The 10,921-nt window shown below is 40.3% G+C and overlaps 2 protein-coding genes across 2 annotated transcripts; one reads left to right on the plus strand and one right to left on the minus strand.

Annotated features, from left to right (window-relative positions):
* Positions 1-1,413: 1,413 nt before the first annotated feature.
* On the minus strand, positions 1,414-5,936 carry LOC109629853 (Golgi reassembly-stacking protein 2-like). Its single transcript, XM_020087821.2, has 9 exons — positions 5,698-5,936; positions 5,171-5,251; positions 3,933-4,136; positions 3,608-3,694; positions 3,370-3,500; positions 3,122-3,254; positions 2,926-3,043; positions 2,697-2,819; positions 1,414-2,413 (listed from the first exon to the last, which is right to left on the minus strand). Exons 1-9 carry the CDS (start codon positions 5,761-5,763, stop codon positions 2,136-2,138), a joined length of 1,221 nt encoding a protein of 406 aa, XP_019943380.2. The 5' UTR covers positions 5,764-5,936; the 3' UTR covers positions 1,414-2,135.
* Positions 5,937-6,987: 1,051 nt separating this feature from the next.
* Positions 6,988-9,331, plus strand: LOC109629854 (chymotrypsin-like elastase family member 2A). Its single transcript, XM_020087822.2, has 8 exons — positions 6,988-7,081; positions 7,160-7,254; positions 7,522-7,625; positions 7,746-7,874; positions 8,181-8,317; positions 8,423-8,568; positions 9,034-9,183; positions 9,266-9,331. Exons 1-8 carry the CDS (start codon positions 7,048-7,050, stop codon positions 9,278-9,280), a joined length of 810 nt encoding a protein of 269 aa, XP_019943381.1. The 5' UTR covers positions 6,988-7,047; the 3' UTR covers positions 9,281-9,331.
* Positions 9,332-10,921: the final 1,590 nt, after the last annotated feature.

A 10,921-nucleotide genomic window follows, 5' to 3' on the forward strand; every position in this document is an offset into this window, starting at 1 on the left:
ATGCCACAACGACAGGCTGAGGCAAAGGCCACTATGCTGGTGCCTGTGAGCCGAGCTTCTCCGAGGGGGTTGATATAAAGCTAAGATGACATGAGGGTTCAGCTGCGTCACACTATACTTTGAAACGTTCCCAGAAAAGGGAGAAAATGAAGGCAGGACAAGTTTTTTCAGAGGTGGCCTCCTTTACATTTCACCCCATGGCTCCTCCTGCCACGCAGCTGCTAGCTTTTGCCTCAGGCGTGCTTCTTCTTCTAAAAAAAATAATAATAATGCCATAAACCTAACATGGAGGCACTGAGAGGGAAGATTCACCCTGAGGTCACGGAATGAAAACCACAGACACCTTCAAAGTCTGTGCTGAGAAGGTGCAGAGTTAACAAGGTTATTATTTTACGGAAATTTCAACATCTCTCCTCAGTGCGTGGGCAGAGTCAAGACTCCTGAGCTGCTCCATATTCATCTCAGAAATATAATCCTCAGTTAACACACACACAGGTGTGCCAGGGGAAAGCTTCCTTACGAACACCACTGACTCTCTACTGGATAAAGACAAATCCATCTCCCTCTCGTGTTTCTTCCCCCGCTCGGTCTTTTCATTCCCTCGCTGCCCATCCCCCTCTTCAACTGAGCGCCCTGGTAAATAATTGAGGCATATTCCCTCTCCACTACTGTAGCCTCCATTCTCAGTTTTTCTCTTTTTTTTGGTGCATTTTTTGAGTCTCACCAATATTTTGTTATTATTCTCATGTAAAATGTGCAAAGGGATAAATGAAACATGCTGTGTGTCGCCTATGAATCTGAACAAAAGGATTCTCAGGGGTGCGTTCAAATTGAGTGAGCTCAAGAACTATAATTTTTGCATCATTACCTTTAAATCCCCTGTTCCACTGATTTAAAATGCCTTTTCGAGCAAATTGGGTTGGGCCAACCCAGCCAGGCATAATCTGGACATATGGCCCCTCTTCCAGTTACCAAATATGCAGCACTGAATTATATTAATGATGAAAATGAAGCATCTTTGTTGTAGTTTCCTGTACTTATACAAGCTACCGCTGTTCTACAAGACAGACTCCTGTAATATTACTGAAATATAAAAGGAGACATTATTTTTGAAAAAAAAAAACACTGCAGAAACACTTGATGCCTCCATTAATCACTGAAAATATACAACAAGAAACCTGATCTGACATGTTTGAAGCTGCAGTGGATTTTTCCAGTTGAGATCCATGAGGTGTTTTGCTGACACCTGCTGTCTCAAGTAGGAACTTACTTCTCTATGAACAAGTACGATGGACCAGATGTCGAAGTAAATTGTATTAAACTCCTTGATTCATAAGTGGTACCAGATGTCATAGTAGAGTCTCTCTTCACTACTAGTTGTGGTTGAAATAAAGACGAGTAAACTGCTGCAGATTCAACTTGAGCATCTTATTTTTTATAAATAATTTGAATATTTACATTCATCCATGAAAATCATACACATGATCTGATTAAAATCTATATAAAGAGAAGAAACAGAAGTCAGAGAGCTGCATCCTATGACTCAATCATTTACACCAAAGACAAACCAACACATAGTTAAAACAAGACATAAGGGAAAAAAGGCTTAAATGGTTAATGCCTGAGATTTAAAAAATCTTTTCACTCATCTGAAACTCAACCCACATGAAAATAAAAACATAATTCCCAATTTCCTAAACTGTGAAACATAAAAGCTCATGGATGTGTATAAAGTCCAGCTCGAGCACTCAGTGTTTCATACTAATTAGCAGGTGACGACAGTAACAGCAACAAAACCGAACATTATTCACCTCTGGCTTTTTAGTGCAAATTATAATGAAGCTTCACAGCAACTAAGACTCAACTCAGACTTCCTTCTGTTTCTTGTTGAGAACTAAATTATAGATTACATTCATATTGTTGTGACAATCAAATGGCTTTCTTAAATGTGCAATTCAGCATGCAGCAACGGCACTTGGATGTAAATAAAACTCTGAAGTTAATTCTTTTTTTTCTCCAATAAGGCAACTTACAATTGCATGGGGGAGCTTTTCACATAACATGGTGTGCTCTTAATCTTTTATGCAAGTCAGCTGAAGAGTTTAAGTAACTTATCCTCTGTTGAAGCAGTTGTCTCAACTGTCTGTCGCAGCAGGTTCAGGCACCGCCGCCTCCTCCTCCTCCTCCACAACGCTGGCTGAGACTGAGGGCTCGGAGCCGGCCTCTTGCATCTCTGGGATATTTGTGTCACACAGGTTTTCTGTGGTGACGTCAAGGCCAACAAGGTCAATTGCAGCCTCTCCGCTCGGGGAAGCAGTGATCGGGTCGACAGCTGGATCCTGCTCGGTTTTGTGGACGTCCGATTCGTCTTCCTTCTCTGGAGACGACGGACTCTGGAGAACGGACGAGGAATCTGTAAAATAAAATAGGTGTGGTCAAAGGAAAACTCCTCCTTCGGACAGAAATTGGAGATTTACTTTGTTTTAGTTTTAATAATGCTCTGCTCTTGCTTTGTCATGGACGAAAAGACAATATTGCACTAACAGATTAAATTAACCCAGAATAATAAGGCACGTCAACAATAACTGGTTTCAACCGCTTTTGTTTTTCTTGTCAAGTCATGTGGAATTAATTGAAAATGTATTTGCTCTATCAAGCTGCAAAATTCAATTTGTAGAGAGTGTGAGCATACATACCCAAGCTACACTGATAACCAGATTCATCTCCGTAATTAGCAAGCATAGAGCTCTGACCCATGTCATTGGTGGAAGCCATGTCTGATAAATCTGGAGTCATTGCCTCGGGTAAGTCGGAAATATCTGCAATTTGCATTGAATAAATGGTCATTATTTTGTTACAGTTAAACACTCAGAACCGACACTAACAACAAACAATTTAATCATTTGTACAGTTTAATGAGGTTACCTAAGTCTGCAGCTGGCAGTGTGGTTGAGGTAACAATCATCTCCTTTGCAACTTCCTCAGTTTGATTCAAGCCGGTGTCACTGACAGCAGAGGGGCTACATTCACCCACAGAAGGCACCTTAAGAGAAGAACTTTGTCAGTGTTTACCACAGAACATTTGAATAACTGAGACATAACTAAGATGTTTGCCCTTTACCTCACTGTGGTCACTTGCCAGAGGCTCTTCGTGGCTGCCAGCGACTATTGACTGCAGAACACTTTCATTGTTAGGCTGAACTGGACGGGTCGGGATCCTGTGCAGATAGCCGTAGCCGATACCACAGCCTAAGCTAAAATGTAAAACAGGGTGGCATGTTTATTGCATCTGCATACATACACAGGATATAATAAATAGTAAGTTATAAATATTCACTTTCATTTGAAGGATTAAATTGTAAATCCTACCTTCCGTCCCCTCCCCAGGCTCCATTGGGAGTCACCACCACCTCTCTGCATTGATCTGTTTGTGTGTTGTAAACCAACAGCTTCAGAGGTTTCCCCTCATTGGCTTCAATCAATGAGAAGAAATCTTCTGACTGCAGGTGTCGGAAAATCAAATAAACAATAAAGTTGTACACTTTGATCAGTCCCTTTCTTTAATTATCCATTTAGGAAGAGTGGGAGCAAAATCAAGAGAGATTACCTCTTGCAACACCTGGTCAGCTCCCACAATGAAGTCGTCATGTGCAATAAGGCCGGCCAATGCCGCAGGAGAATTAGTTTCTACATCCTAAAAAGGGAATGAAAACATTGTATCTTAACATGTTCTGTAATGTGGTGATTTATGTTTGAGAACATGCATTTAAATTGTTAATTTCGTTCATTTTTAATTGTTAGACTACCTTGTAAATGTGGCACAAGATTAAGCAGATTTGGGTTTGAAACCTGATGAAACTAATTTACAATGAATCCTCAAAGAAAATCTGTTCCCTGTTGACAGTAAACTAGTTCATATGGACTTGACTCACCAGGACGTGCCACACGTTCTCATTGGCTCCTTCAAAGCTGCAGAAGCGGACACTGGCCCCCAGCAGACCCTGACCCCCCCACATGTTACTGGGTGTCACCTCCAGCTCACGAACCCGCTGGGTTTTGGAGTTGTACACTTCAAGTTTGACCGCTTTTTCGACATTGGCTTTTAGGAGATCTTTCAGCAAGTCGCTCTCTTTATTCTGGAGAAACAGGGAAACTTTGAACAACCCAGCTGTGACATTTGGATACAGAGACAGAGAACAAAATTATATATGGAAACATGAAATGAGATTATAGCAGCAGACCACATGGCCACTTTTTGTTCCCCTGAGGCTATAATACAGGTCAGATGTTTACATTTACTGTGAGATGTCAAAGTGGGTTTGCAGGAAATAAAACAGAAGCACACGTGTCTTCATAAAATAAAGTTAAGAATACATCAAGAAAACTAAAGAAAAAAAAATCAAGAATTAGATCTTTGCTCTTACATATTTGCATGATAAGTGATCATTATGCAAACACTTTGAAATGAATAGCTGCCTGTTGGCATATTTCCACAGAGATGATACCTCCTGCAGCCGGATTACAAATTACATTTCCACAGATAATAATTACTCAATCAAATTATGAAGATGATGGTTGTTTGTCTCTGTATGTCCACTTGTCCTGGGTGTAAACCACCTCTCACCTAATGTCCACTGGGATTGGTTCCTGCGACTCTTAGAGGATAAGCGGCATAGATAATGGATAGATGGAGGATATCAACGTATCGTGGACCACTCTTTCACACCTGCCATTTACCTCCTCAGCTCATGTAGCAATCATCTTGCTACTTGTGTCTCAAACTGGATTTAAACTGCATCTAACATCAAGTGGATTTAGAACAAATGGAGATGTCAGTGGTATTAGAATGGGTTCACATATTCTAGATTGTTGTGTTGTCAGGAGCTTGTTTGAGTGTTTGCTTATTTTGTAATGTTATAATGTTTGTTGTAATGGAGGATTGTCAAATATGAAGCTTTTGTGTACTCAGGGAGAAGAGCTGCTCCGAGGCTGTGGCTAACGGGGATCACAATAAAGTAGAATAAACTAAACTAAAGTAAAGTGGACAAAGAGTCACATCCCATCCATTCCCTTCAACCAAACAACCATCATCATTTGGTAATATTTTGACATTTGGCCATGAGACATGTCAAATAGACTCTGGAGCTCAGCTGCCTCTTATTTCACTCACGAGTCTGGTGTTTCCTACAGAGAGGATGAAGTCAAAGAAAGGCTCCAGACCAGCCTTCAGTGCAGGAGAGTCCCTCTGAACCTGAAACATTTCACACTCAGATTAACGCAGTGAAATGTAAAGAACACAGCTATTACAGTCGCCCCCACGTGTCCAGATCAGATGTTGCATGGCAGACACAGCACAGCAGATGTTTCTCACATGTGTAGTACTCTGATTTGTAACAAGTATTAGTACTAGTATGAGTTTATGAAGTTATTACTACACACTGCTACATGCTAGCAACGCTGTGTATCTTGGACGTGAGCCCAGTGCCACCTCATCATGGGCGGACTCCATTAATGCGGAACACAGTTCTAAGAGTTACTACAAACAGAGAATAACCCGTCAGTTACCGAACTAATGTTACGTTACTGCATACGTGAATACGGCTGCGTTATCTGCTCGTAGTTAGCATAGTTAGCATTAAATCCAAAAGAGTGAACCTCAGGGGGCGAAGACTGTGTGTAACTACGCTAACTACGTACCCCGTGGAGGTGATATCCGCTGTTAGCGCCGCCGTCCGACAGGAGCGAGCTCTGCGTTAGCCCCATATTCTCTAAAACAGCTACGCGAGGCGAGGAACCGGCTGAACGTCACTGGAGCAGAGCGGTGTTAGAAGACATCACGAGGAGCCACACTGCTGCTAACAGCTAGCGAGCTAATGCTAACAGCTGAGGCAGGTTTACGCAGCAGCAGCTGGGCGGCTAGGCTCAGCGAATACATGAAGATGCCAGAAAAATCGATCCTAGTCGGGTCTGACATTCATGATGAGGTCAAGCTAGTAGCGCTCGATTGGCTGTCCTGGAACTGTGTATGCCGATCAGTTGCCTAGCAACAGACAACACATATTCATTAAAAACATGATTTTGTTTTATTATAACTTGTATTTTATCATTGACTTCACTTTAGTTAATGAAAATAAATTATACTGAAATCTGAATTATTTTATTTTAGTGAATTCTTTTCAGATTGAGTTTAAGCCACATTATGGGTTACATAATTAATTTAGTCAGGATAAACCTACACTATTAGCTAGCCTACATTATTTACAATTATTGTGTCAACGTTACCTCAAGACTAATAATTAAACTAACAATTTTCCATATTTTAATTGGTTTGCACATATATTAATGTTTCATGGCTTAACACAAAGGAAAGGGAGCATTTTACATTTAGATAGAGTAACTACCCAACATCATGATAATGTATTTATTTGGCAAAAAGATCTGTCCCACAAAAACACAATAAAAGCAACTTCACTTGTAAAGCTCAGACATTGATCCTCAACGTCACAAAGGAGAATTAAAAAACACATTTCAGCTGAAATCTGGAAGAAAGTAATAGGAATATTTCTGTATTTCACAACATGAGGTTGAATAAAGTCACGTTCTTTTTGCAGCCAGTGGAATGTTGTTTTTTTGTGCAGGCTGTGTTATCTGCAGGAACATTTGTGTTTGAGCCCCGTTCTTAACACATGGTTCAGTTGACTTTACCTTCGCATGAACGCAGCTGCTCTTTTCTCACCATGATAAGAAATGTGAGCTCTTTTTTTGAAACCTAGCCCAATTAAATATAAATGGAAATATATTGATCTTAAAACTATATATACATAGATTTTGAGAGATATACTGTATATAGTTGACTACCCGTAAAGAAATCAAACTTTTCGAACTTGCACTATTGTAGCATGATGTACATTAGACCTGGAATGATCCACATGAATTTCTAATGTTGGCAGGTCACTTAATGTTGCCTAATACCTGCTGAAGGTCTCCAAGTTTCTGCCTGGTATAAATACTTACACTCAAACTGCATCTTGTCTTCACTTTGCAAAAATGATTTGGCTTGTGCTTTTCCTGTCCTGCCTCGGTAAGAAACATATTCATCAACGCTATTGACTTCTTAAGTGCTGTTGGTAATTTTGTTAACATTGCATTCATATTAAAGGGCTGATTTGCGCTGAAGTACCCTTCAACCATAAAGTTCACAATCAGAGAGTCATAGGAGGCAACGATGCTAAACCCAACACCTGGAAGTGGCAGGTAAAACCCGAACATGCAGTTATATTTTTACGATTACTACCTAAAATAAAACATGTGCCAATATAATAAACATTTACATGACATGTGTATGATTCAAATTATATTTAGCATCTGATGCACTCAGTATGCTGTTGGTGTTTTGTTTTTTTATTTCAAGCTATTTTTTTAAACATGCTGAGGGATTTTTTATTTCTCATTGAGCAAACCACTGAAATAACATTAGATCCTCCATTTTTTCTGTGTGTGTATTATTCTGTTTTCTCTCAGGCCTCTCTCCAGTATGACCCGTACAGTGACTTTTACCAGCACATCTGTGGAGGCACTATTGTCAGTCCTTCCTTCATCCTGACCGCAGCTCACTGTATCCTCAGGTCGGGGCCCTAAACACTCCTTCACTTGCACATTTGAACATATAACACACACATACGTCTCATTTGAATGAATGCTGGATAAATTACTGGAACTCGTGTGTTTTTTTCCCACTTTGTCAGCATGGATGCTAGTCTGTACCGTGTGGTGGTGGGTGAGTATAACCTGCTTCAGTATGACGGCAGCGAGCAGTTCAGACGCGTGGATGATATCATTGTCCATCCTGACTGGAATGGAGAGCTTGGCAAAGGGTAACATGTCAGACCCTTTATTTTTATTTTGGTCCAATTTAAAACGGCTATATTTTGTATTGATATAAAGAAAATACTATCATGGGTGGGGCTACACATGACTTAACACTAAGCACTGGGAGCAAAAACAATAAAACCACCAAGCAGAACTTCTGTATCTTTTCACATCCAAGTCACTTTTAAAGGGGCTTCATCAGCAAAAAGCAGACCAACTTTAAATACAACAAATAAGTTGTATTTAAGTTGTTTTGCACGTGGGATTTTGCCACTATATGATGAAGAAATATTGTTTTCTATTTCTCTCAGGAATGATATGGCACTCGTGAGACTGGCTGATCCTGTGTATGACAATGGCTATGTGTCCATTGCTGACCTTCCCTTCCCTGACCAGATGCTGCCTCATGATTTCACCTGTTTCATCACCGGCTGGGGGTTAATTGACTGTGAGGACACACACACACACACACACACACACACACGGTTAGATTTGCATATCTATATATATTAAGAAATTCCTATTCTCTTGTTTTACTCTTTGGTGTTCACAGATGTAGGCAGCATGCCTGCCATTCTTCAGGTGGCTCCCATCAACATAGTGGAGCACTCAGTCTGCTCCCAGCCTAACTGGTGGGGCAGCATTGCTCTGAGAACCATGGTGTGTGCTGGAGGTGATGGAGTCATATCAGGCTGTCAGGTATAGTAAAGAAAACGAGTGCGTCATGAATGGGTGTTTTTGTTATGGAACCAGTTTGCCTCAATCTTACACATACTTTTCAGAGACTGTAATTGTGACAATACTGAAATGTTCACATAACCCCTAGCAGATAAAAACAATTTGTGAAAGAGCACGAAAAGGTCACGTCTCTGCATGGTCTTAAAGCAGCACTGTGTAACATTGGGTGGATATTACCCATGATCCCCAGCTTCTGGAACCAGAAGAGCTGCTGCTGTAACATACAAACCAAACTCCAAACTTTCCTCGCTGAATAATGTAATTAAACTGATGTACGGCTCAACATTACTCTTGAGTTTCACACTTCTCACATCAGGAGGCTGTACATGCTTGTCAAAGTCACATAGAGCAAGGGCATGAAAGTGTCTCTATTCTCTCTACTTCAAAATCTCTTCCCGTCCCGGTTCTTATTGCTTCCTGTCTCAGGGCGACTCTGGCGGTCCCCTGAGCTGCTTCACTGACGGAGCTTGGAGGGTCCACGGTGTTGTCAGTTACGGTCCAGCTGGCATGTGCAACCAGGTGACTAAACCCACCGTCTTCACCAGGGTCTCTTCCTTCCTTGACTGGATCAACTCAGTAAGTCTCCTGTTCCCTCTAAGATATGAGTCTGAATGTGTATCACCACATTTCTGTTGTCTGATTCTTCTTCTCCTTTCAGGTTGTGCGTCAGTAGACAACACAGAGATTTGTCCAAACTGTCAAATAAAACATGCAGCAAATTTAAGCTCCTCAGCCTTTGTGTCGTTTGGATTTGCAAGTGGTTGTAGTTCTTAATTCAGCCAAAGGATGGCGGAAGTGCCTCATGATTACACAAAGCAGCACTCTGGGCTTTGATGTATTTCTTGGAACTCCTTTACTTTTTCATAGTATCAGGATTGTATATGTTTTTATATGTATTCCCTGTTGTACTTTGCTTACAGTTGAAGGGTTACTGGGTGGACACCAACAAAAAAGTAAAAATCCTGGAGCTCTATTAGCTGAAAAACTTTGGTATAAATATTCTTTCTTCTATTAAAGAAATCCAAAACATATTCTAGAGACATCTCCTTCAGAACTTTGCCCTGACTAGATGTAATTATTTTTAATTGAGACCAAATGTGAGCTATATGTAGTCACAGGTCCGACATTTCCTCCTCGTCTGGAATCTCAGGCCATATGTTTGTGGTGGTAGTCAGGAGCCTGCAGCATGACATCACCTACAGTAAAGTGGTTGTTTTTCTCTTAGCCATGGCGACAGGAAACCACCGATGAATTCCAGTGGTTTACACAAAGAAGACAAAAAGAATGCAATTTCAATGCATCCACTGTGAACTGTATACTGACTCTAATCTTATAGAAGTTACAATGGTTCGGGTGTTAGTGACGATGTGGCCTTTTTCAATCAGGAAGCCATAACTACAATAAAATACACCGTTTATAATATATATATATAAGATAGACATGAAACATGGAACATTTGCTAATCTCCTGCCTCTTAATCTAAACTTTATTTATGCAGCACATGTTCATTATGTGGCATTATATCAATGGTTGGATGTAACTGCATATTTACTCAAGTCCAGTGCATGATTCCAACTTTAAAGGATTAAGGTACTTGTACTTCAATCCAGTAAAATTGTATATCTCTACGAAACTAAATTTCAGAGCGAAGCATTGTACTTTTACCAAACTACATTTGTTTCATTTAGGTGCTTGTCACCATGCGGATTACACTTTTACATAAATGAAATAAAAACAAAAGAAAAATATGAGTAGTGAACAGATTCATCAAATAATGATTTCCCATGACCCTATGTGGGCACACTTTCCAATCTTTCCCAAAAAGCAAAGATTAAAAAGGGGGGAAAACAATTCTAATCTCAATAATTATTGTATTATGGGGACCATTTGAAAGTTATTAGGTTATCAGCTATAATCACCAGCTAAATGCTTCTTGTGCACATTAGCTGTACCAATTCTCCTTTTAGGGTTGTGGAGGAGGCTGGAGCTGGACCCAGCTGACTGAGGTATAGAGTCTATCACAGGACAGACACTACGAGCCGAAGACATTCACAACTATGGAAGTGCATGTCTTTGGATTGTGGAAAGAAACCAAATACACAGTGAAAACCCACGCAGGCACAGGCAGGTTGGAAATTTGATTCCAGAACCCAAAAGAGGTGAGAGTACTGACACACATCAGTAACTTTAACAGTAAAATCACTAAACCATACAAGTGCGTATTTCGATAGTATAGTATATTTAGCCTTTAATTCCTATTTACCTTTACTCAAGAGGGATTTAAACTGTGATGTTATATTTTCATATAATTACT

This window comes from Paralichthys olivaceus, chromosome 17 (assembly GCF_024713975.1).
Source record: "Paralichthys olivaceus isolate ysfri-2021 chromosome 17, ASM2471397v2, whole genome shotgun sequence".
Lineage (NCBI taxonomy): Eukaryota > Metazoa > Chordata > Actinopteri > Pleuronectiformes > Paralichthyidae > Paralichthys > Paralichthys olivaceus.

Coding starts and splice junctions, on each gene's coding strand:
- LOC109629853 (XM_020087821.2), bottom strand. CDS start 5,763: ATGGGGCTAACGCAGAGCTCGCTCCTGTCGGACGGCGGCGCTAACAGC. Junction 3,044..3,121: donor TGGCAAGTGACCACAGTGAG/GTAAAGGGCAAA, acceptor TCTTCTCTTAAG/GTGCCTTCTGTGGGTGAATG. Junction 2,820..2,925: donor ACTGCCAGCTGCAGACTTAG/GTAACCTCATTA, acceptor TGCAAATTGCAG/ATATTTCCGACTTACCCGAG.
- LOC109629854 (XM_020087822.2), top strand. CDS start 7,048: ATGATTTGGCTTGTGCTTTTCCTGTCCTGCCTCG. Junction 7,875..8,180: donor AATGGAGAGCTTGGCAAAGG/GTAACATGTCAG, acceptor TATTTCTCTCAG/GAATGATATGGCACTCGTGA. Junction 8,569..9,033: donor GAGTCATATCAGGCTGTCAG/GTATAGTAAAGA, acceptor TTCCTGTCTCAG/GGCGACTCTGGCGGTCCCCT.